We start from the raw sequence: 26,042 nt of genomic DNA, 5'->3' as shown, positions 1-26,042 counted from the left end.
GGCTGCATGTGCGCAACCATTGCCAGCAGCAGCGCTGCCCTGGCACTGTCTGGTGCTTGGGGTCACAGTCCCTCCCTCAGCGATCAAACAGGCACAAAGCTCTGCTGCCAAGGTTCCTTCCAGCTGCTCACACTGGTGTGCCCTCGCAAGGAGGGGTGGTAGGGTCCCAGTTGTGGTCTCATTTCTGTTGCCCCTCTCTAGACCATCCAACAGGGACATCAAAGAGCTGTTTAATTCCATGGTCGTAGCCCAACACAGCCTGCAAGATGCTGTGTGTGTTCTTATTTCATTCCAGCTTCCTTCATTACAATGAAATTCTCCTCCTGGTTTCCTCTTTCCTAAATGAGAGTAGAATGAAGCCCAGCATCTGCACATAGCCAGGCTTTCTTTGTCATTCCCTGTGGCTCCTCCTTGAACTGTCCTCTTTTTCTTAAAGGTAAGTGCGCTGGGGCTGAAGAGAAGCAGTGAATGGGTGTTGTCAGTAGAATCCAGCTCTTGATCTGGCTAATTTGGCAGGTGGCCCTTGAGTAGATCTTGAGTGTTTTAGAGAGCTGGGTGAAAAGCGTTGCTGCTATTTCAGAACTGGGGCAACAAAAAGCTCTGGGCTGGTTCTGCCTGTGATTGTGGAGCCTGGGGGATAGAACATGCAGTAAGAGAACTTTGTGCTCTCACTTTCCGAAAGCATGCCGGGAGTAATAGAAAATTATGTCCTCCTTCTACAGAAATTTATTGCTTGAGGTGGAATTAGTCAGAAGCGTTATTGCTTTCAGTAAAAGACTGCAGGGCCGGGGGTAGCCAACAGTATATTAAAAAAAAAGGAAGAGGTGTATTTCAAGGCCACGTGTATTTTAAGGCCACGAAACTTTGCGATGCTTCCAAAGTGCTGACCGTGCAGAGGAAAGCCACCAGGAAACTCCCGACCCTGCCACCGCATCAGCGGCTCCCTTTTCCCCTGGGGGAGTCCCAGAGCCGAGACGGGAGCTGGGCAGGGAAGTGCGCGCTCCGGAGCGCCGGCGGGGCGCGGGCACGGCACGGGGCGAGCAAACCCCCCGCGGCCGGCCGGGCCGAGCCGCTGCCGGCTCCGGGGCTCTCGGGGGGCGAAGTTCCCGTGGCGGCGGCCGAGCCGCCCCGTGTCACTTCCTGCGGGGCCGCGGGCGCGGGGCGGGGCGGCGGCGGCGCCCGGCGGGGCTCGGCGGGCCGGGCCGGGGCCGCGGGCGCTGCGCTGCGCCGCCAGCCGCGGCCGAGGATGCGGCGGAGCCGGGCGCCGCGCCTGGCGCTGGCCGCCGGCCTCGGCTCGCTCCTGCTCGTCCTCTTCTACTTCCAGAGCAGCCTCAGCCCAGGTGGGTCCGCGGGCGCCGCGCTCCAGCAGGGTTCCCCGGCGGTGGCGGGCGGAGCGGGGAGCGGGGCACGGCGGGCAGCGCTTCCCTGCTCCTGGAGCGCCTCGGCTGTCGGGCGGTCCCGGCCAGCTGAAGCTGTCCCCGCGGGGTCGGGCGGTCCCGGTGAGCTGGGGTCCCGTCGCTCGGCTGAGCCCATCGGAGTTCTCCCTGCGCGTTCCCGTCCCAAACGTGCCTCCTTTCCACAGCCGCCTTCTGTCGGGTCGCTGTCCTGTTCGGCGTCCCTGCGGGGCGTGGAACCGCGGGGAGCTCTGTGCCATCACGGAGCTGTGCCGGGGTCGGGACGGGAGAGGAGAGCTGCTCTGTCCCGCAAGTGCCGGTTCATACCCGCGCTCACGAAAATTCCTGCGAGTCTGTCTGAGTGGCTCAAGGGAACTTCTCTAGTGTGTGCTCTTAGAAATTTCTCGCTAGTTGGGAAACAATTCTGAAATAAAATCTGAACCGTTTTGTACTGGGGGGATAATTTATTTCCCTGTCTTTTCTGATCCTTTGGGGAAATTAGTTCCTCTCTCCTACGAGACGTTTTTGGGTAATTCCTGCCGTTTTAACAATGTACTAATGTTTTCTGAGTATAGCAGCAATCCATCAATGGGGCCTTTAGAGTTACATCTTTAAATTCATAAGACCGACTTGACTGAAACGTTAATGGAATTTTATCAGTGTAGACTAAATGAAATGTGATTTTCCTTTTATAGGGGCTGCTCTATCATTTTAATGTGTTTTTTTCCTAAAAATAAAAAAGGCATAGCTTGTTGGCTGAGTAAGATTGAAAAGGAGTTGGGTTTCAAGCGAGCATTTGTTATTTCTAGACGAGCATGTGAATTCAGAAATCCCAGAAGACCGTAATCAGTATTGTATTCCTTAGTAACTTTTTCTTTTCTTAAGGAAATGATTTATGCATTTTATTTTAGTATTGGGACTGCTCAGTAAAAAGTGCAGCACTGAATCAGCTTTAATCTCCAGGGGTGCTAATGAAGAGATGATTGTGTTTTACACTGGGTATGCTTTCTAGCATCTGACTGGAAAACGTGTCTCTTTTTGGGGCTCTGGTTTTCAAGAAAGACATTCTGCTGGTCTGAGTCAGCAGAACTTTCTGTGCTTAGCTGACTTTAATTCCTTACCTGATCTCAACCCAGTTTCACACAGAGCTCCCGTGAGGTCAGAGCAAACCAGGTGATGGTAATGGTGGTGGTGTCTCACAAGGCGCTGGAGGGAATTTGGGTCTGGAATGGTAATGCAATGCCCTGCAAATCTTTTCTTTCACATGGGGCAAGTGTGATTTTTGAAAGTTCCCATAGATGCTGATAGGTGTGAGGCAGGGATCTCCAACTGCTGGAACCAAGTAATGCTTGTCACTCTGTGGGAACCCGTTTGTGAGGATGTGGATGCCTTCTGCAGATTTGCCCCTTTAGGTTCAATAAAGAGGTGAGTTAAAGCAATATTCATGTTTTCTAATCAGCTTATTTTCTAGCCACACAGTTGTCTCCCTGGGTCCAGCCTTCGTTTTTGTGACATTTCTTTCCCTTATTATTTTTCAGTTTACAGTTTTTCCTTTCCTCTTCAGATCAGTGAGAAACACTAGCAGAGGAAAGGTCATTACCATATACAGAAAGGAAGCAAGCTACAGATTGCTTCATTTTTTATCCCAAAGGAAAACAAACTGAGGCAAATTGCTTGAATTTTAGAAGTTATAAGTTACAATAATAGGTAAACAATTTGCAAACAAAAATGTCATCTTTAAAGTGATGCCTGCCTAGGGGTTATTTGGAGTTCTAGTTGTCTGGTGTCATTTGGTTTTTATACAATAATGAAGAAAAATGCTAGGGACGAAAAAAAAAAAAAAAAAAAAAAAGAAGCAATGCTATGAATTTCCCCCAGGAGCAGTCAGATCCTTTCTCCATCGTTAGCAGGATTGAGCAGGTTGCCTTCCCTGGGCCACCCACAGTCCATTACATTGAACATGCTGAATTAATCCTTGCTAATGGCAAAAGACATACGTAGAGACCAAACCTTCCTGTGACCAGGGCAAGGAATGGGAAGAATGATGATACAAACCTTTAAGCTTGAAGGTGCTAAGGCTCATTCAGCTCAGGGAGCAGGAATTCACCACTCTGGTTGTGTTGCCCACTTACAGCTCCATCTGGACAGTTGTGCATGGAGTGGTTTGTGCTGAGCTCCATGGCTGGGCTGGAATAAGGCTTTCTTGTTCTGCCTCAGGAACACCCACACACCAGCCTGTGCTGAAATAACTCTGCTCCTAAATGCTGCTGAGTTGGTTATTTTGGTGGTGGGCTGAATTAGTCTGTACTGCAGGCAGTGTCAGAATTCCCTGTTGTACCTCCTGGAGGCAGGAATGGGCTCAGTGTTTGCCAGAGGGGTGGGACATGTCTTGGTGCTCCACAGGGAAGTGGGGTTGTGTGCCTGAGTGTGCCCTGCCTTCGTGGCCCTGTGGGTTTTGTTGCTTTTCCTTCCTGCTGGCTGTACTGGTGAGCAGACACGGGGACTGTGGCCCAGCACTCCCCTGGCTCTGGGGTGGAGCTGTGCCATGGACTGTCCCCTGCTTGCTTCAAGTCAGTGGTGACCTGTCTGTCCCACTCCAGGCTCACAGGTACATGGCCAAGGGGAGCACATCTGTATTGCAGGAAGGTGTTTGTGCTGAGCACACTGACCTTGGACCTTCCACACTATGCCACAGTGGGTAGTTCTGGGGTTTACCTGGAGCAGTCACCTTTCAGCACCTCCTGCACCTGGGCTGGCGGCGTGGGCAAGCGCGCTCAGCTCGCAGGCAAGCCTCGTGCCATCTCAGCTGGGCTCAGGGGGTGATGAGGGCCACCAGGAGTCCTTGGCTGTACTGGTGTCACCCCACAGCCATCCAGGAGATGCTGGCTGGCCTCAGCACGATTATCATCCATCGTCTGAGCTGATGTTCTTCTGCTGTCCCAGCACAAGCTGTGCTAGCTTGTGCACGCTGTACATTTCTGCGCGAGGTGAGGATACACAGCGGGGCTCCCAGGCTGGCATTTCATCTCACTCTGCTGGCAGCACATCTAGGCTGGCACAGCAGGAGATACTGGAGGCTGCCACTCCTTGTCTGCATCAGAGCTTTGGTCACTGCTGTTCTCAGGGGGACCACACTGATTTTAGCAACAGTGGGGGAGGTGAGATGACTCTGGTAGGACAGATGTGGGCTAGAGGGAAGGGGGAACATGTGAAGGATTTAGAGGGAGGTGAGTGGCAGGTCCTTAGGCCTTATGCTCATCTGGTCTGAGGTTTCTGCAGGGCAGTACTGTGGGGCCACCCCAATGGTATGTCTTTGGGGCAAATGTGGGTAGGAAAACTGTACTGACATCTGGAGAGCTAGCAGATTTTCTCCAATAAGAAAGAAGGAAAAACTCTTAATCTCGAAGTGCTCCTTTATTTCTGCTCTGTTTCTGTCTGTTTGTAGCATCCAGCTGATGTTTCTTAGGTCTTTTTAGCAGCACTTGCTCAATGCTGGCTTCTGCACTTCCCATTTGTTTTACAACCTGCTGTCAGCGCGAGCTGTTGGACCTCATGGGGCCTTGCAGCTGACATGTACTCAGCCTTTGGTCTGACTCTTTCACAATGAGAGATACCAGAAGTGCCAGGGTTGTGATCCTATTCCAGAAAGCTTTCCAAGTGAGAAAGCAATGAGAGCCCTGTCTTCATCCTTATCTGCTCCTGTATCAACCAGTTGGATCTCCTCTGAGTTTTGATAGAGCAAAGCCTTCTCCAATCCCTTCACCAGCCTGAAAGAGAAGGGTTGAGGTGTTGCAGGAGGATGAGCAGCGATGCTAGAAGCCACATCAACACTTGTAGCAGATATCACAGGTAGGAAACTGCCTCACCAACTTTGTTTCTTAGCCCTCTGATGTGCCAAGGTGGATATGGGAGACACCACTGCCACCACTCTCTGCCAGTTCTCAGCTGGTTTCAATTGCCCAGCCCAACACCCCTCGGGACCAGCAGATCTTGGAGAAACTCTTGCTTCTCATTGGTCCAAATTTATTGATCCTAGTCAACTCCATCTCTGTGCCTAAAGATTGGTCCTTTCAGATGGATACAAATTATTACAGAGATCACAGAGTTGATAAGTGATTTGACCCGCAGAGCTCTAGTCCCTGAACCTACAACTGCACCTAGACTTCATGTGAATGGAGATAAATACACACTTAAATATTAGCAGACCTTCGAAAACCAGGGATTTTTTTTTTTCAGAACAGGAAAAAGCCTATTTTAGTCCTCAGTTCCTCCCCATTGTTTAAAGGTATTTGGAGGCTGAAATTCAGCCGCTGCCTTGGGACGTGTGCGGTTCGGCCAGCGAATGCTCTGAGCCTGGTCATGCCTGCAGCTGGCTGACACATGTCCTCAGCCTTCCAGATAAGGAGGCAGATGCTGCTTTTACCCTGGCTAAGGCTGCAAGCACAGGCAGGGTGACAATCAAGCCACCCTCAGATGGTGTTGACCTTTCCCCTTTCCTTTCCTTTCCTTTCCTTTCCTTTCCTTTCCTTTCCTTTCCTTTCCTTTCCTTTCCTTTCCTTTCCTTTCCTTTCCTTTCCTTTCCTTTCCTTTCCTTTCCTTTCCTTTCCTTTCCTTTCCCTTTCCCTTTCCCTTTCCCTTTCCCTTTCCCTTTCCCTTTCCCTTTCCCTTTCCCTTTCCCTTTCCCTTTCCCTTTCCCTTTCCCTTTCCCTTTCCCTTTCCCTTTCCCTTTCCCTTTCCCTTTCCGTTTTCCGCTTTTTTCCGCTTTTTTCCGCTTTTTTCCGCTTTTTTCCCCTTTTTCCCTTTTTTTTCCCCTTTTTTCCCTTTTTTTCCCCTTTTTCCCTTTTCCCCTTTTTCTTTCCCTTTTTTTCCCCTTTTTCCCTTTTCCCCTTTTTCTTTCCCTTTTTCCCTTTTTCCCCTTTTTCCCTTTTTTCCCTTTTCCGTTTGTCATGGGGCAATTTTGCCCAACTCATTTTCTCAGTCATAGTATCGTGATGCCCAGAATGCAGCCCCTTCCTTTTGAGGAGCCAGTATTTGAAGTGCAGTAACATTTACCAAAGCTGCTGGCAAACACAAGCTGGGCACCCTGAGTTCTGTCGTTTTTGGAAAAGACATGAAGACTCCATCCGTGACCTGTTGGGGTAGAAAAATCCACACAGTCCTGTGCTGAGAGCAGGGCAGTAATGAAGCCCATCTGCTCCTGAGGGCCGGGCTTTTCATGAGGAATGCTTTTCTCTAGTCCTTTTTGGCTTTATACAGTTTCCTGAAAATCTCTGATAACATGCAAGAGGTTTTGGAGGGGAAAGGAGTGAGCTTAGCACACCCAGAATTAACTCTGTCCCTGCAGGAGAAATTGGTGTCCCAGTGGATCTGCTGCCTGCATCCAGCCTCTCCTGGCCCCACGTTCCTCTGGCATCTCAGCCTGGCTCTTTCTGGCTGGCAACACGTGCACCTGCATTTTGTCCCTACACACAAAACTCCAATGTGCTGCAATAAGAACTCCACAAAAGCAGCACCAGGAGGGCTTTGCCTGTGTTGGTGCAGGGCAGAGGTCCAAGGCTGGCAGATGAGTGCTTGTGCAGTGGTCAGGGCTCTCCTGAGGGGCTTGGGATTTTTTATGTGCTGGGTTTATTTCTTGGTCCTTGGTTCCTGCAAGCATCTGAACAGAGAGCATGACAAACCCTCCATCTTAATTCCAGTGCAAACACAGCTGTCTTTCCCAAGACTTTATATGAGAAGCCAAAAGAAACTACAAAGGCATTAGACACTTAATTCCCAGTACTGCTTCTTGGAGCTGAGTACCCAAAGAAGATCTTAGCCCCCCAAATACTTCTGAGGGGCCAAGGGGGGATGTTTCACTTTGAGCCTTTGAGGCACAGCTGGGCAAAAGCCCAAAACTTTCCTCGTTCACAGGCAGTTAAGGACTACTAGCAGTCAGACAAGGGAGAAACATCTCACTGAGTAGCTCCGGTGGCCTGAAAGTCCTGAGTTTAACATCATTGTGCCTTGGTCCTGCCTACATGGCACAGTTTACACTGAGAGTAAAAACAGGGACAAATGGACCTACCCTAGGAGCTGGAGGTACTTTCTTCCCCCAGTAAAATTTGTCATGGATGGAGGGGAGTGACTGATGTCAATGGGGAGTTGAACCTCACATTCCCAGGCTTTGCTGCCCAGTTTAGACCAGTGTGTCCTCTCCCATATGTGTACTTGTACCTGCAGAGCTTGCAGTGCTGTAAACTGGGACACCCTGTCTCTGTCTCCTGTCTGGATCTGCAGCTGTGGGACAGGTCTGTATTCAACCACAAGCTCTCTGAAATTTCCCCACTGATTCACATAGATATTTTTCTCTTCTTGAAATTGAACTCCCCCCTTGGCAGTGCAATCCTCCCAGCAAGGCTGTATGGGGGGCATATTGCTAAATGGCCCCTGGATATGCTGCTGCCCTGTGAGGTTGTCCCCCATCCCTGGTGTTCATTTCCAGATGCTGGGATCCTTGCTTCATGACTGGCCGTTGTGATTTATTCCAGCTTTTGCTGTTGCAGGTTTGTACCCCATGTCATTCTAGTAAACTACCCATTAAAGTCAGTTGTAGAGTTCTGATAAATTGGGTTCAACCCCCAAATGTCTCTTCTTGTTCTGTTCTCTATTTTCCAATTGCCTGTGCCTTCCACTGGGAAGCCAAAATTTCAATCTAAGTTGAAGGGCAAAGGTGAGAAGAAACTTTCTCTGTGTCCCCAGGAGCTGGGCAGCCACTGCTTGGGTAAATCTTCCTGCACATCCTTCACAGGAGATCAGCCAGTGTAGGGGATAGCACTGAGCCTTGGGGCTGGTTTTGTTTCTGTTACAGTTTAATGACTGGGGAGCAGAGAAGATGCCTCATTCATTGTGTTGGAAGGAGAGTGTGATGCTCTGAGGGACACCCAGTGTGTCCCTCGTGGGGACAGGGAAGGGAAGGGGAGCCAGAGGACACGGTGTGAGAAATGGCTCAGTGTGACTTGGATCCTGTACACAAATGATACCAACATTGCCACTGCAAGACTCGTGCTGTCAGGAGCTGTGGTGTGCTGGCTGCTCAGCAAACAGGGCTGCAGCAGCACCAGCCAGGCACTGGCTCCTCTGCAGGAGGCAGCAGGGGTGGTTCCAGCAGCCACCAGTGCCAGTTCCCCTCTGCACCGAGCTGAGCAAGCCCAGGACACCCATAGCAGAGGAACCTGACATCCTGAACTGTCACCCCATCACTTCACAGCCCACAAATCTCTGCTCCCCTCTTGATGGGCTGAATCTGTCAGAGCTCAGAAGTGCCCTGAGCGTGTTTTCAGTGTGAGCTCCTCAGACAGGACAGTGATTGCAAAAAGCAAACACACACACACTGCCCTGTGCACACATGCTCCCCTGCCGTTGGCAAATTGGTCTCGGCATCACCCCCACATTGCTGTGACTCGCCCTGGGCAGCTGCCTAAAATATGGATGTTCAGTCTGAAAAGCTGATGAAAGCTGTGTGAGGGCACCACATGGGATCAGAGCCACAGTCATGCCATCAGAGCTCCATCTTGGACCTGGTGCTGTCCTCCTGACCTGCCAGTTGTTGATGTGGGGACATCTTTATGCTGGCTTCTGGTGGACAGGGAGAGGACAGGTGGGAGGGAAGCTGAGCTCTCTTCCAGCATTTCTTTTGAATGCTATTAAGCAAGTTTCATTTTTTCCTAAACCCTTTGCAGCAGCCCTTACTGGGATATCTGGGGTGTGTAGGGTTTTGAAGGTCCCTGCCTTGTAACCTTCTCCACCTCCCACCTTTGGAAGTCTCAGAGGCAAAGATCTGCCTCGGGTTTGTTTCTAGACTTGGTGATCCTAGCTTCAGAGATCCTTGCACAAGTCCACTCCCTTTAGCTTGCTGGCATGTCACTGAACACATTTAGCTTCAGGGCATGGAGGTGTCCAGCCTTGAACCAGGCAGTGGGGAATTCCTGCAGCCTGTTGGAGGAGCAGGCTGCCTGCTCTGCCTGCTTCTGTTTTCCCACAGTGCCCCTGAGCTCTTAATATTTGGATGAGCTTTGACTAAATAAATAGTTGTAAATTTATGGGCAGGCAGACTGATGGGAATTTGGCTGGGAAGGGCTTAGAGTTGGTGTTTCCTGGGAGAAGGAAGCAGGGTTTCTCTTCTCTGGTCAGGACTGTAGCAGCTCCACCACCCTTGGGTTCTGCAGCTACATCCTCAGCTGAGGCGGCTCATCTGTCTAGCAGTGCAGGAAAGCCTGGCCACAGAACCCACATCCTCTGGCAGCTCTGCTGAGAGGGTAATCATCAGTGGGTGTTGAAAATGGTCAAGAACCTGGTTTTGAGGGTGTGAGTGTGTGTGGATTCAAGGTCTGATGATTTTTCTGTCCCAGTTCAACACACTGCCCCGTGCCACCTCAAGTCCTTCCCTGTGTTGTGCTGAGAGCTTCCTGACCTACAGCAGGGCTCTCCAAACACCAGACAGCCATCCCCAGCCATGGCCTGGCTCTTTGGGGTCCTGCTTGCCTCCCTGTCTATTGACATGTCCCACCACCCCTTCACCTTACCAGTAATCCCTGACACATTGGAGCCAGGAATGGCAAAGGTGTTCAGAGCTCCCAGCAGCGCCCCAGCCCTGGCCACTGAACCCTCGGGTGGTGTCACACTGTGAAGCTGTTTTGGCAGCTGTGAGGTGCTGCAAACCACAGTGCCCCAGGCTTGTGTGTGGTGCTGTGCTCGGGTGAGTCTGTTACAGGGCCACGTACACAAACCATGATGAGCACAGGGCTGAGACCTGCTGTGCTGAAAAAGCAGCTGATTCTGGTGAGACACAGCTTTTTCACCATTGGACTTAATTTCCATAGACTCCCTCAGAGCAGCATTCAACGGGACTTGAAGCTGTTTTTCTCCCCAAAGAATGTCTCTGAAGGTGTTGCTGCCTCCACAGTGGCTCGAGTGACAGGTGAGAAAGCCTCTAACCTGGCAGATGGGCAGGTGCTGGCATCTCTACCCATGGTACTTGTGCAAGGAGATGTGCCATTAAAGTTTTGGATCTCCACAGCAGTACACAGGGCCCATAGGTCCCTTCCCATCAGCTTACCTCCTGTGCTACAGAGAGGTGCTGAGGCCATGAGTCCTGGCCTCCAGTCACAACGTGCTCACAGATTTTCCTTCTCCATGTAAATGTCACTTGATTTATAGCCCTCCATCTCCTGGCTGCTTTCCCAGCTCTTCCAGGGAGGAGCAGCAGCAGGTTTGAGCCATCCCTTGCAGTGCTCTCTCTTCTTGTGAGTTTGCAGCCTCACTACTAATGTGGAACCCACCCCAAGCCTGCTCTCTGGCCAGATGTTGCTTCACTGACCTTGCAGAAAGATGGGTAATATCGACGTGAGGTTCAAAGGTGATGTTTGTTGGGAGCTGCCGAGTGTGGGTGTCCCTGGGACTGCCTTGCTTGTTCTAGAGGGCCTTCTTCAAAGCAGGGACCTGAGAAATCAGCACAAATTGGTTGCAGGTCAGAAGCTGCTCGGGAGCTCCCCACTCCCATTTGTACTGTGTTGCCCTGCGAGACTGGGGCTCTGCCTGCCACGGCAGATTTCCCCATGGCAGGGGAAGGCAGCGAGTTCAGTCCTGCACATATCTACAGAGCCAGGCCTTTCCTTTTGGCAAGGGTGCAGGGCTAGCATATTCACAGCTGGGTCTCTTCCAAGTTTACTCCTGGCAGTATCAGGGAGATTGATTTCCCTTTAGCTTAATAGGATCAGCAGACACAGGCACTGTGAGACCCAAACAAGGCTGAATTGATGCTGCTGGAGTTTTGCATCAGTAGCCCACAGCTGCTGCTGGGTGGTGTAGACACAAGCCTCCCAGTACCCATCAGAGCTTGCTCACTCCCTGTGAAAAGGGACGTCCCCAGAGCCAGCAGCCACTCTCAGGAAGGGTTAAATCCAACAGCCACTCAGATAAGCAGCTAGCAGTGATGCTGGATCTGTTGTGCCTCAGAGCTGCGATGGTGCTGGATGTTTGTGTCCTCTGCTGAATGTGCTGGCTGGGGAGACAGAGCTCTTTGGTGGCCTCAGGCAGGGGTCATTAGGAAATGCAGGCATGAGGGGCCGTGTGGTGGGGCCATATGTGCTGGAGATGGTTCTCAGAGCTGGTTCTCCCAAGTCTCCAGCAGGCTGTAATTCACTTCTCTCCTCCTCCGTGAGCTCATGCATCTCTTCAATTCTTCGTAAAGCCTCTTGTTGTGTATCTTGAGACAGAGAGTCTCACCAGCTGATGACCTGTGTCATTTAGAGAGGCAGGACACGGCCCCTCAGCTGGCTCTGCTGGGATGAGAGGCATGAAGCAGAGCAGGGAGGGATGGCTGCATGCAAGGTGCTGCACTGGGAAGAGTTTGCTGAGCATGCTTTTTTTCTCAGATCAGCTTATTGCTGCTTTCATCAATCCCAGATGAGAGCTGAGAAGATGGCTTGAGTCATGTTCAGCAGGCAAGTTGAGCCATCTGACATTCAAGAGACTCCTCTTTGTTGTACCTGTGCAGGTGGCCTGTGTGCAGAGGGCACAAACAGCATCTGCCCAAACCAGACCTGAGCACGGGCAGGTTTTGAGCAAGCCCAGCCTGCTCCCCTGCACGCTGGCCTGCCGTGGCCTCAGCAGCTGAGCAGGAGGCAGCGGGCTGCTGCAGATGGGCTCTTGGCTTGGCAGCTCTGTGGTTCTGTGTGAGCAGCTGTGGGCTGCCCGAGCCTGCCCAGAGAAGGGGGCCTGCAAGAATACAGACACCATACAAGTGGGATTTTAGGGAGAGGTGGATCTCTGGGGCAGCCTTGCCCAGGGAAAATCAGCCCCTGTCCATCCTGACAAAGGGTGGTTTGCTGGTGCAAGCCCTTCTTCTGCAGTTCCTTCGGGCAGCAGGCTGCAAAGGAGGAGTTTATTGACAAGGAATGGAAATGCTGGCAGTTCAGGCTTGAATTATAAATGCAAGCAGCCAACTGGGGCCAGGAGAATGACAGGCATAATGGGGAAGAGAAATTGCTCTTGGAAAGCTTCTAGCTTGGCTTATAGGAGGAATTAACCGTTTGGAAACAGAAGATTGCATGGTACTTACACGCAAATACTTCATTTGCTCGCAGAGGCTGTGTTCCTGCTGGATATTGTTAATTTTCTGTTTCCTATAAAGATCTTAATTGCAGTCCTTGTGACATTAGAGACCTAGGGACACTGCCCCAACAAAATACATCCCTCCAGCTAAAATGCCTGTGATCTTTCTATTAAACCTTTCTGGCATCTGCCTCCGGCTGGTACCAGGTGACCAGAGCCTCCTGCTGCTGAGGAGACATGAAGGTTTAAGAAGAGCCCCTGCACTGAATGGGCCAGAGTGTCCAGACCAGCTGCCATTGGCTCTATTCCTAATATGATCCCCACAGACAATGCTGGGGCATTTGGCAAGCTCCTTGAAGCAGCTGGATTCCTTCTTTCCCTTTCTGTGTGATTTTTTGTGAGCTAATCCTATAACTGTCACCATTTTCCATCACTTGATTAGAGTTTCCCTGGTTGATCCTTGACTCAACTTGACTAAATGGAAATAAGAGGGCCTTTCTTGAGAAACATAGCCTGAGCCATTCCCACCTCTGGGGAGGAGGGAGCCACACAGCCAAGGCCCAGCTGTGCCAGCCCCTGAGCCTGGTGTAGCTGGTGGCACTGTGATAGTCCAAGAGGTGTCATCGGTGAGAAATGAAGACAAATTGTCTTTAGAATCATAAAGACAAAGTAAGCTGTGCAAGAAAGCAAGAGCCAGAAGAGGAGAGAGCTTTCATGAAGCTTTGTAGAAAACAAGGAGGCTCTTCATGTAATTTTAATATCTTCCTAATGGCAATGGCAATAACTTCTTCCTAAGTAAACTTTCCAGGATCTTGAACATCAAGAGTAATGCACAAGTGGTTTTGAAGCATGTCCAAAAGCCAGATCTCTGAATCACAGTCACTTCTGGAATGAGTGGCAGCCAGCCCCTGCACTGGCTTGGGTACAGCCAGCACTCCCTAAACAGTAGGCATGTGGCCGAAGCCTGGACAGACCAGGGATTTCAGATTTCAGAGGTCTCTTCCAGGCAGTTAAAAGCTGAGAGCCTCCTGTTAGGGAGGAAAAAAAATGAAAAAGGAAAGGCAAAAAAGTAAAGTTAGAAAGATAATTATTTTCCTGCCCAATATGTGTGACATGCAGTAGAAATCTAAACTAGCGCAGGATGTTCTGACCCCATCTCATGTCAGGATTTTAATGTTCTTTTTGTAGCAGCTTAAAAAAACATCCATCAGATGACATCCCCTCAAACCCCAGAGCCACCTCTGTGGTTGCTGCCTGAGCTTTGTGTGCAGCAGATGGAAGGCAGAGAGACAGAGCTGGCTGCAAACCCCTCAGTGCTGGATCGTCCCTCAGCCTGGCTTAGCTGCAGAGTGCTGAGTGTGCACTGTGCATTTGTCAGCCAGGCACGAGGAGCAAAACACACAAAGTCTTTTTTTGCCAGGCAAGTGCCCCTCCAAAGGGCGCTGATGGGGGCTGCACGCAGGGTCATGCTGGCTTTGCTCATCTGGGAGCTCTTGCATGCCTTGAGCAGTGAAAAGCCAGCTCCAAGCTTTCCAGTTTTTGCTAAACCTGTAAGAGCATTAATAGAAATGGACAGTGGAGATTGTACTGTCAGCAGTGCTTGCTGTGTTTCTTTGGAGCACTTTCAGCAGAGATCTCTCTTTTTTAGTGGTTTGGAGAAAACCCAAGTAGCTCTGAACATCAGACCTCTGCCTCCCTCCCATCCCACGTGGTGCTGAGTGGGACACGCAGGCTGTGCTGTGACAGGGGCTGATCTCGACCCAGAGTCCTGTTTCCAGCCATGAGCTGTGCCAAAGGCACAGCAGATCCTGGGGAGTGGGAATGGAGAAATTGCCCCTTGGAGAGGCAGTTTCTGGATCCTTTCAGTGGAGGAAGGATGATGTGAAATAAAGTCTGGTTGTCACGTTTCTGTGGTGATGGCAGTGCCAGCCCCATGCGTGGCCTGTCAGAAGGCTCTCTCCAGGTGTGACTCCTGGCAAGGAGCATGGCTGGGACATGTTCCAGCTGAAAGAGAAGATGCTGAACTGTGGTGGCAAGGGGGACAGCCACGAGGAGCCCGTGGCTGGGAGGGGGTCAGGTCAGCTGCAGTGTCACAGCATCCACTCAGGAGGCGGCTGCGCCTTTCCTGGCCTGCCACACAAAGGCTGCCATGGTGCTTGAGAGGCCAGGCTGAGGCATTTTCTGATGAAAGTCAATGTGTCTGTCTTGAACTGGATCCAGATGGAGAAACCTGAAGTCTGGTGGCACTTGGTGCCAGTGGCACCTTGTGCTGCTGGCCCCTGCCCCACATTTGCTGTCTGTGGATTTATTGCATCTGGCATGAGTCACTGAGCATGGAAATGGTTGTGGCTAGGTGACAGTCATGAGCATGGGTCACTGCAACCCCAGACTGAGGAAGGATCCATCTGCCTCTTTCAGGCTGGAAATCATGTGAGTTTTTTGTTTAATTTAATGTGCCTGGGGCTTCTGTGCTGTCCCTACGCCCTCAGATTTGTGTGAGCCCTCAGATTTCTGTCAGCCCTCTGTCACCTTCAGATTTCTGTGTGAGAGCCTGTGCTGTGAATAATCTGCACTGTGTGGGTGGGACAAGTGCCCCAGTGTCAGACAGAGAGGTGATGCAGCTCTGCTGCCTCTCCATCCCCCAGTGCAGCATGCCAGAGGCATTCCAGTCCCACAAGCCCCATTTACAGGGATGCTGTCTGCAGATGACTCTGCACTGATATCAGGGATCTTGGGCACAAGTGGAGGCAGGTGTGCTTGGATTTTTGGTCTCACTTCAGTTCCCTGAGGCTGTGTGTTTCCACCCTCACACGTTCACCTCAATCACTGCTGCTTCTGGCAGGCCTGAGAGCAGGACATGTACTCACCCTTCTGTGTGGCTCTTCCCATCCATCACTTTCCAGAGAGAATAGGTGAGAACCTTCTTCCACACCCTCACTAACATTTCCTGAAGGCAGTACCCCCTTGTTCCTCTCTTGCCTGTGGCTGCTGCCTTCCAGCCGGCAGGCCACATCCCTGCAGGAGTGAATGACTTTTCCTGCTAAAGGAAAGTGCAGTCCATTGAGTTATCCCATGTAAAACAGTGACTCATTGTCCCCTCTTTGGAGAGTGTTTCTTGGCTGGAGGAAGCCTGTTGCCTGTGCCAGGCAGCCTGGCTGCCATCACCACCCAGTTGTGCCACACAGCCCCGGAGAAGCTGCAAGGGGGGCATTGCTGAAAACAAGGGTATTTTTAGGGTGTGATACCTCCTTTCATCTCCTTCCAAAGGAAAGCAATCTTGGACATCTTTCTTATGTAGACCTGGTTATGGTGAGGTCCAGGGATCCCAAATACCTTCACATCTGTGTATGTGTGGTTTGGAACTGTGTTTAGTAGGAGCTGTGTGGTTTGGGGTGGAAAATGCTGCAGAAGGGTTTGTCTCAGGGGATGGTAACTGTGGAGTATAGACATTTGGTGGAAGGAGTTTGGAAAATGCTCCTTTCCCTCTTGGCTAAGAGGTTTGTACCACTGTGCCTCTTCAGAAGTGAGCTGTGTCACCTCAGTTCAGTGCCTGTGAGCCTCCTCTGAGGGTTGTGGCTGAGAAGGGGGGACTGGGGTGCTTCAGCAGCAGAGACGTGGGATGAAAATGTGTCCTGGGGATGGGCTGCCCCATCACCCTTCAGGAGCCATCTGTGACTGCTTGGAGTTTGCCTTAAGTAGCTTCCCAGGAAAACAAGAGAGCCATTTGTGCAAAAAGGGGAGGTTTCTGGGGAGGAACATCTGTGTGATAGAGACTGGTAGGATCCCTCCATTGGCTCCACAGGAGAGTGATGTATTATAGCCAGGTACTGGAGAAGAGGAAGAAGATGGACCATTGTCCATCCTTCATCCCTCTGCTGCACCCTACCCCTCATCTTGCCCTGAAATGCTACTTTATCCTTGAGGCTAAAACATCACTTCTGTGTGAGCCCAGTGCCTGTGGGGATGCAAAACCACCCTGTCCCCTATGCAAACACGAGGGGGTTCACCCACCCGGGCTGATGGGAGAGCAGATTTGTCATCCCCTGCTGCAGCTCACTGTGCGTGGGCTGTTCTCTGTGCAAACCTACTCATGCACATGTCCTGTCTTGCCCTGCTCAGCTTGGCCCTGAGCTGCTTTCCTTGTGGTTTTCCCTTAGTGTTGTGGGTAACCTTCTCCCAGTGTATCTTTATTTCCAAGTGCTGGGTGTGAGGGGAGGTGGGGGGGTTTAATTACTTGGTTTGGCTGTTTCAAGAGGGATGGGAGAAAATGTGCAGCTCTGGGAAAAAAAAGCCTGAGCTAAGCTTTCAAGCACCCCTGTGTTGCCGGGACTCAGTTCTGTCTGATCCAGCCAAGTTCAAGTCACTTGGTTTAATTTCTGCTAAATTAAACATCATTAAGTCAAGAGCCACCAAATGGAGCCCCTTTGCCATGGAGATAACCAGGCTGACAACACCCAGGCACTGCCTGTGATTCAAAATACAATTGTGTGGCCCAAAACCAAGCTACTTGAGGCAATTTTTGAGCCTGAGAGCTAGGGTGCAGCGCTGGTGAAGGACACTTACCCAGTGGTTTCAGAGGGACACTTGAGCTTCCTGGTGTCATCCCAGTGCCTGAGGGTGGTGGCTCAACTGGTGACATGGAGGAATGAATCACGAGATGGCTTTGCAGGGCACAGGGATGCTGATCTGCTCAGGGAGGCAGAATCACAAAGGTCCTGCCCTTCTGATATGCTACATTAACCTGGCTGGCTTATCTGGGAAGGACCTGCTCCAGGACCCCTGCAGGGGTAAAAATATCCTGGCCCTTGGCTCTGCTCTGATGTCTGAAAATGCTCTGGAGCAAGCATGTGGAAGGTTCTGCTGCTCCCCAGGGTGCTCCAAATTGTCAGTTGTCTGTAGGGAACAGGAGGGGAGCTGGCAGGGAAGGTCTGATGGAGAATTATTCCTGTTCCCTAGCAAGTGAGCTGAGACAGACAGCTCAACAGACTCTCTGCCGCCTGTACCTCAGCAGAGAGACATGCACAGCAGCCAGCCCTTCCCCAGGCTTGGCCACAGAGCCAAGGGCAAGCTGTCAGGAATAGCTTGGGTTATGCATTGCTGGCTTGTTCATCAGCAAGGAAAACACTGGAGGAGGCCAGTGGTGGGTCTGCCTGTGACCACACTGCATGGGGCTGTGTGAGGTGGCAACCTGTTACCTGTGTCAGTGCTGAGCCTCTGCAAAAGGACTGAGGCAGAACAGGCTGAACAAGGCATAACTGGGGAGAAAAGCACCATGAAAAGAGAAGCAATGGTGGGAAGGGCCACAGGGGCATTTCCTGAGCTACAGAGGATGTTGGTCAGGAAGAATAAATGCATGTTTGTATTATAAATATCAGAGTTGCAGAGCTTGTGAGTTGATGCCAGCTCCCCTCCATCACTCCTGCTCACCACTCCCTGGCACAGCCCCAGGAGGAACAAAAGAGGTCAAGTACACTGTTTGCTCCACAGGGATCTGTTCACTGCCACCTGCAAGCTGTGCCAGGTGTGGGCTTTTGTGGGTTGATATCTGAGCTCTCCTCTTCTTGGGGAGCTGTGCTGTGCCTGGAAGAAACCCAGGGAAAAGACCAGAAATTGTCTCTTCTGGTTGTTCTCCAAAGGGCTGGTTGCTTTCTGCCATTGCTTGTGCTTGTCTGAATATTGCTGTGACATGTTCTCTCTCCCCAAAATTCTTTCTTGTGCATGTGCTCTGATGCCAGTTACCTGCCAGAATGGGACATGGATGCTGCCCACTCCCTCTGAGTGTTCTGGGTGCAGACAGCTGGATGAGCCCAGTCACTTACACCTCATTACAGCTCCCCAGCAGAGGTGCTTGTGTCTGAATTCACAAAGATGAAGGATGCATTTAAACAAATCAATTGTGTGGCTGTGTTATATTTCTTATTAAAAATTTGATTTGCTCTTGGAGCCAAAAAATTACCATTCCAAATCAAAACCTTTCAGTAAGAATTAAAATAGGAGTAATTCCCAAAGGTCCTCCCTTAGCTCTGTGAACGCCAGAATTGCCACACAGTTCTTCACAGCCAGGGGTATGATGTGAGAAAGCAGATGGTCACTTATTTGGTCATCTTGTGCATCAAAGAGAGGTCACTGCCTTCCACAACATTAAGGCAGTAAGTGAGTCTGGAGCTCTCTGTGGGATTCTGGTGTTGGAGTCTCACATCACCGTAGTTTTTAAAAATATCTGTCTTTTAAAAAATTCAAAAGAACAAACAACAACAATTAGCCTTTGTGTTTAGGCAGAAATTAAGGAAATGTGTTCTCCACCAATAGGAGCCCAAGCATAAAAGCCAGAGCTTCCTAGAATTAAACTGCTTTCTGGAGACGGCCCTGTTTGACCTTATAGCTCTGATCCTTGCAGGCAGGGCTCTCATGTGGACCACTGAACACTGCCCAGGGGTTCAGCTGGTGCTCCCATGTGGGATTTCTTGGCCTCCATGTCCTGGACCATCCTTGGTATCAAACCAGGAGGAAAAACTGAGTTCTGACTGCAATAACTGCCTGGATCCACCACTGCTGCTGCCAAGCTCTATTTTCTTTTTCTCTCTCTATTTTTTTTTTTTTGGTCCTGCTTGGATGTTAAAATCGAAAATTGGACAGATTAGCAGCCAGTGGCTTCAGCTAGGGTTTGGCTTTGACTAGCACAGTCACAGTATCCTCTCAGAAATTCTGTGGCAGGATCCTTCTGGATGCATTATTTCAGTAGTGAGGAGCCTGTGTTTGTGGAGTGGCATCTTGGTGGTCAGGGGTGAGTGAGCCATCACTGCTGAGGCTGGAGCACTCGTTGCCCCTGGCAGGTCCTGGAGAGGAGTCAGCATGATCTGGAGAAGCTCATTGCTGTGCCCACAAAGAGATCCAGGTCCTAATTTCTGGCTCTTCCAGTGATGCCTTAAACCAAGTGCTAATCCCTGTACAATCTAAAACTCTGGGTGTTGTTAACCCTTCTGGTAATATAGTTATTTGTTTCCCTCTGTATGCTCTTCCTTCTCCTATGAATGCAGTTTAGCTGCACACATGCCATGTGTGCCAAGCAGACAGCTTCTGTCACCAGTCCTTTTTCCTTTATTCAAGTCAGCATCCATCGAAAATATCACCTTCAATTTCAGAACTTTTTCTTTGGTGTGGGAGAGAGCATTCCCTTCCAAGAGGGAAGTCAGTTCTCCCCTGAGAACTGACTCTTCCTACAGAACAAAGAAGCACCTCTCCCACTGCCCCGCTGGCAATTGCAGGCTGTAATTTACCCTGATCATTTCAGGCACCGCAATTATTTTTTTCTCTTTTTTTAGGTTTTGCACAGACACAACAGGAAGCAAGGCTGGGGCTGTGAGAGGGCGGCGGGGAGGCAGAGGTGGGGTCAGGATTAGCTCCTCAGGGCCTCTGGGGTGCCTGCTCATGTGCAAGTACATGTGCTGTCTCTTCCCTTGTCTGCAGACCACTGATCTTCTCCAGGTGTTAACCCTCTCCAGTGTTACATATTGGAGACCACATGTGGAGTTTTTGGCTTCTTGTGGCCTGAGGGTCCAGCCTGGAAAATATCTGAAAGTTTCATCCTCAAACCCAAAATGAGTTGGGATTCTTCCTGTTGCGTCCCAGCCACCCACTCCCACTGATCTGGGGTTTCCAAACCTCTTCCAGTCTGGCACCTGAGCACGTGGGTGTGATGATGTCCTGCATGTGGGACAGCTGCCATCCTCTCTGCTGGCCTGTTCCCAGGGGTGATGGCATCCCAGCTCTGCTCATACACACATCCAGCCCACGCAACTCAGTGAGTCCTGGCATCACCCGCTCACCTGGCAGCCCTTCTCAGCACCTCTGGCTCTGCCTTGCTCCAGGAGAGCAGAGCTGTCAGTGCTGCAGGGGAGGGTCACCGATGCTATGGATAGTAGCATATGGATAATGCTTTTTTTTGCTGTGCTGGCAAATATCTCACTTGATTTGTTTCAGGGCTTCATTTGCCTTTTTTTACGACTGTCACACCGGCAGCTGATGGGCCAGAACTAATGCATCTGGGACCTCCTGCTACTTCCAGCAGCAAAGTAGCAGAAACTGCTGAATTCCAAGATTGTGAAATTAAATCCCCTATTAAGTTTCCACTCCCCTCATCCAGGATGAACTTCAGTTTCTGTGTTGGTGTTTGTCTCTCCCTGCCACAGCAGCCTTTCTCAAGTCTTTGTCCATCTTTAGTATCTTTCTGTTTTTGTATCAAGTCCTTCTCAATGTATTAATCCCAAAGCTAATCCGGGAGGTATTTTTCTAGGAATCTGCCTTCTGCCCAGTATTTCTTATTTAAGTGCCACCTGCTTTCTTGTTGCTTGTGACCTTTCCAGTTCACCTTCTAAACTTCATCCTCTCTGACCGAAGAGGATGAAATCCTTGTTTCCTATGGAGTGTTGTTTCTCATGCACTGTGTGTATCTGGGTGAGGATCTACCACATAGGCTTGATCTACAGAAACAGCTTATTTTATTTACAGACAAGTTTGCATGGGTATGAGCTGTGTCTGGTTAGTGCTATGTTGATTTTAATTCTAAGTTATTTATTATCCAGTTGCACCCACATGTTTTAATTGCTTTCTTTTCTTCAGACTGTTTTCTAAAGCTTGGGCAATGCTGATGTCAGCCTAGCAGGCTTGTTGCTGCCTGAATCTTGTCTCCGAGCCAAACTCTTCAATTCACACACAGGATTTGCTGTTGTGGTTGCAGAGAACCTCCCTCTTTTTTTAAGGGTCTCTGCAGCCAAAGCAGCATATTCTTTCACTGCTGCATCCAGAAGTCTGGAATAGGCATGAGCCAGTCTTTCCCTCACCTCACAAGTCTGGCTGTCTTTGTAATCAGCTAGTACACCTAAATATTCACAGCTTAAAAATCTATTCCCTTTTCCAAGGACAGCTGGCAAGACACTGAAGCCCCAGATCCTGCTGCGGTGTTGATGTCACACTGCAAGAGAGTAACGTCAGCTGTGGTGGGACAGCACTGAAATCTGGGGTACAGGAGGAAAGAAAGGAAGACATGTGATTTCTTTTTAAGCTCCAAAAGAAAGCCCTTGTAGCATGGGAGACTCAAAAATGGGCCTGAGCTTCCTTTCAGTCTCAACTGGTTCAGTGATTTCTGGTCAGTGTCTCTGCCTTAGCACAGCAGTTTTGGTCTCCTGCTCCCCATCATTCCCATTCCCTTGCCTCATTGTTTGAAGATTAAAAGGACAAATGTGATACTTCCTTCTGCCTGTGTCAGTGAAAAACACTTCAGATTTCAATCACAGACATGCACTGTGTTGATACTTCTCACCCAAATAGTGATCCTGCAGTTGCCAAGGGTTGGTGTTTTTTCCCCTTTAGAAAGTTGATATGCCTTGGCTAAGTGATGTCCCCGCTTTCAGATGTGATTGTGGCAATGCTAAATTTCCAAGGATTACCACTGCATGTGGTGGAATCTGGGAACCTCAGTAACAAGCTATAAAGTCAGGAGAAAATCCAAGATGTGAAGATCTTGGCAGCTCCTCCACAATGGAATATCCTGCTGTACTCAGGGCCGTGGTGCCAAAATGCAACACAAACCATTAACTACTCACATGATACTCCCTCCTCAACAGTGTCATTTATTTAAGTATTCCTTGGCCTTTCCAAACTTCTTGGGAGTCCCAGGGGCATTTCAGAGATTGGTAAACCAATGGTACAGGGAATGGGATGCCTAACTCTCTTGGCATGAATGAGTGGAGTAGGAGGGATGTGTAAATGTGAACATTTACATGTTGTAAGTGTGTGAGCAGTGATGCTGCAGGTGCTGGGGCTGGTGAACAGGGGGTGGCCACAGCTTGGGGTCATGGGGCTGGGCTGTGTTGGGTGTCAAAGGCTGATCTTAGTGGAGTGGACTCCATTAAATCACTGTCTCCAGCCTGCTGCTGGCTCGAGTGGGTTGCAGCAGTCCTGGCCTGCTTACCACTGTGATACCAGATGTTTTGGGGATGCTTTGTGCACAGACAGCCTGGACTTGTCTCTGTACACACACCTGCAGCTGCGCTGACCCAGCCTTATGGAGGATGGACACTCCATCCCATGGGACACAGCAGATGCTGCCCTCCTCATGGTGCATCTGCCACAGGCCTTCACCCCGACTCCAGAAGTCACCGTCGTGGCCCAGCCGGGATCCCAGGAATGCCGTGTGCAGGGTGAGCAGACAGTTCCTGAGCGGGGAGGCTTCCTGCAGTGGAGCCGTGTGAAAACCCAAAACCTGCAGCCAGGCCAGGCCTTGCTCTGGAGGTTTGGCAGCGCTAGGCAGGGATGGTGTCACCGCTTTGGAGCGCACAGACCTCAGGATGCAGCCAGTGCCGAGTGCCGTGTCTGCCCCTGCCAGCTCAGCACTCCCAGCCTCCTCCAGCTGCACGGGAGCAGCCTGGCAGGCATTCTTTTTTTCCATTTTTTTTTAATCTCTTCCTCTTTTTTTTCTGGAACCCTGTACAGCAAGAGCATAGCAGGGATCCCAGGGGATTTGCAGCTATCCAGAGAAGATGCCTTGTTCTCTGCCAGATCTTGTGCTGGGGAAGGGATGGAGGAAATCCATTCTGCAATGTTTCTGCTGGGGCTGTTGGCAAGAGCCCTGCGAGATGCAGCAGCCACTGGCCAGGCTGGTCCCTCTGAAAAAAAGAGGACTGAAGAGGTCAGAGCATAGCTGTGACCTGCCTGATCTCTGCTCCCTCCCTTCTTTACTGCAGATTTGCCTTTTGTTGAGCCCAAAGAGCCTCCTGCCAAGCCAGCACTCCTCCAGGGCCGTGACCTCATGCTGCAACAGGCACTAAAGCCTTTCCCTGGGACGTTGCCATGCTGCCCTGTGCAGCACCAGCACGAACTATTTGCATTTCTAACATCCTTAAGTCAGCCTGAGCCACCCTGGGGTTCCTTCTGTCCCCATGAGAAAGGTTCTGACTGATGCATGTGTTAATCTCAAAACCAAACGCCTCCACATTGTTTTTACTAAATATAGGAGCAGTGTCTGCTGCAGGGTACTGCCAGCAGCCCTCAGCAGGGTCACAGTCCTACATCCAAGAGGAGTTTATCAGCCCCAGCCAAAGGGGAAAGGGGCTCAAGTTCAGTGCCCTCTGTTTGCAGATGTGGGCTGCAGTCAGCCGAGTTTTCAAGGTCTCATTCCGTGTCATTTGCAGAGGGCTAAGCCTGGAAATGTGAAACGGGACTCCTCTGGGATGAGCATCTCAGCCCAGAACTGTACGTTGGATTTTCTGCTTATCTCCCACTGGCACAGATGCTATTTCACCCTCCTGTGGGGTAACTGATACACAGGATTGAGGAAGAAACTGCAACTTCTCGTTGAGTCGCATCTTGATCAATCCGGCGTGCAGGAAGTGTCATTTCCCACAGACGCGCAAGCGTACAGGCACTGCTGATGAAATTTGTGAGGTCAGGCAGTCATTTCCTCCTAATTACAGCTCCAGGAATGAATAATGTTTAGCTGAGACCCTGGTGACTTTGTGCTTTGGTGCAGTTTTCATTTAAGCAAAATACAAGCATGTCAAAATGAACACAGGATCTGGATTTTTCCTTCTGGTTATTTTGGTTGTACAGATGCCACGTGGGACTTGTATAACAAATGTGGGGTTATTTGGTGATGGTCAGTGAATGAAAAGATCCGGAGCCCCAAACTGTCATGCAAAAAGCTTCTGCTAGAAACCTTCATGTTGCCAGAAATGTCTTGTGGCAGATGCTTTTTCCAGGGACTGGAAGAGCCTCCCAGGCCACAGTCTCCTGAACAATGTGTCCTATCTCCCCTTCAGAAAACATAATTCTCCATTTTAAAACTCATGGTGTGATTCCTTCTGTGGAAGCCAACTCCAGGGCTGCACAACCCCCATGGTTACAAACCTTGTCATGCAGAAACAGTCGTGGCATCCTCTGCCAATGAAGAGAGTCAGAGCCAAGAACAGAGGGTGGGTGAGTGATGGAAGAGCTGCTTGAAAGTGTTGCTGCAAGTGAGAGCCTGTGCCCTGCCTTGGCTGGCTCCCTGCGTTGGGTTTGGGATATCCAGGCCACATGGTTCTGCCACCACTCTGCTGGAAACAGGTCCCTGGGGGGACCTCAGAGGCTGAGCTGAAGCAGATGCTTCCTAGCCTGGAAGGTGGTTGCATCCCTAAATAATTTATGAGCACAAGAACTTGATCAGCTGTCACTGGTTGGGTTTCTGGTGCTGCACTTATGGCTGGCCACATCCAGCCTTGGGTTTGGTGCTGCTGCAAATGGACCTCCAAAATGAAACAGCTGATCTGCAGGGCAGGGAGGGGGCAAGGACTGCCTGGGAGGCTGTCTTCAGCTTCAAACACCAGAGGAGATGTGGCTGGTTTAGAAGGGATGAAAAAAAAATATAAATAGCAAATAAGAACTTCAATTGATTTACCGGTCAGACAAAGCACCTGACCAATTTGTGTGCTCCTGTCTGTGTCTCTGAGCCTGGAAGTGCAAGCTCTGAGTCTGTGGGGGCTCAGCACAGAGCTGCCAGTGCTGGATGTGCCCTTCATCTCTGCCAAGCACAGGGGCTATCTCACCCCTCACAGGGCTGTGGCAATGCTGGCCTGTCTCCTCTGGGTCATTCCCTCAAACATACAGCCTGGACCAAGTGGCATTTCCCAATAGCATATGGATCAAACTTTTCCTAGTTGCACTTGAAATTGTAATTGTTACCTTTATTTATGGTGTTTTATTGAATAAAAAATAGGTCTGGACCTTTTGAATCCTAGCTGCAGATTTTTTTACAAACTAAGGGGGAGCGAAGAGCATTGCTTGAGCATCACTTCCAGGGCAAAATGGGTTTGTCTCTTCTTGGGAGAGGTTGTCTTATCCCAATTTGGGCATCTCAAGAGAAAGTATGGGAAGCAGACCCTTCCAGCCCCTCTGATTTCCCTCACTCCTTTTTCAGCCTCTGAAGAAATGAGATCCACCTGGCAAGGCAAGGCTGGTCGCAGCCCACTCCAGGCCCTGTATGAGAGTGACCAGGTAAGGGGACAGGGACAGAGAAGTGGTGGGGCAAAGATCAAGTGGAGCACTGAGTGCTGACCCTTTCTTCCACTCCTCTGGTGTGTGGGGCATTGTGCCAGGCCCAGCCACCCCCAGGGTCCTTGTAGCTGAAGGGTCTTCTGTCTGTGTCTAAAAGACAAGACCACACTGCTTGGAGCTTGTAGCTTGATAAACACTGCTTATGGCCCTTGCTAGTGCTTGGGTAAATACTTTAATTACCAGTGGGCTGAGCCATAGCTGGGCAAACCTGGGAGACTTTGCCATCTGAGCATTTCAAAGCCAACTCTGTGCCATCATAGATGGGCAAGAGCTTCATTGCTGCCCTTCCAAACTGATAATTGACAGATATTTCTGTGTTAGCTGCTACATATATGTGCACACACATAGGTATGTGCACATATATATGTTTACATAGATACAGCTGGGCTCAGCTATGGGGGATTTATAATCCTGGAATATCTCAGGCCTCTCCATCACTCTGAGCTGTGCCAGCTATACCTGCTGAGA

At 50.4% G+C, this 26,042-nt stretch overlaps 1 protein-coding gene across 5 annotated transcripts in view; it reads left to right on the top strand.

The window, feature by feature from the left end:
* Positions 1 to 266: 266 nt before the first annotated feature.
* Positions 267 to 26,042, top strand: part of CHST13 (carbohydrate sulfotransferase 13) — a 29,888-nt gene continuing 4,112 nt past the window's right edge. Inside the window, exons 1-2 of one of the 5 annotated variants that reach the window (XM_085590496.1) lie at positions 267 to 436; positions 25,438 to 25,514. In XM_085590496.1, the coding sequence (XP_085446622.1) occupies positions 25,449 to 25,514 (66 nt within the window). In that variant the 5' untranslated portion in view covers positions 267 to 436; positions 25,438 to 25,448. The other 4 variants (XM_021531926.3, XM_085590493.1, XM_085590494.1 and 1 more) reach the window with 4 other exon arrangements.

This window comes from Lonchura striata, chromosome 12 (genome assembly GCF_050655825.1).
Source record: "Lonchura striata isolate lonStrDom1 chromosome 12, ASM5065582v1, whole genome shotgun sequence".
NCBI classification, from domain to species: domain Eukaryota; kingdom Metazoa; phylum Chordata; class Aves; order Passeriformes; family Estrildidae; genus Lonchura; species Lonchura striata.
This window is presented reverse-complemented; position numbering and strand designations above follow the sequence as displayed.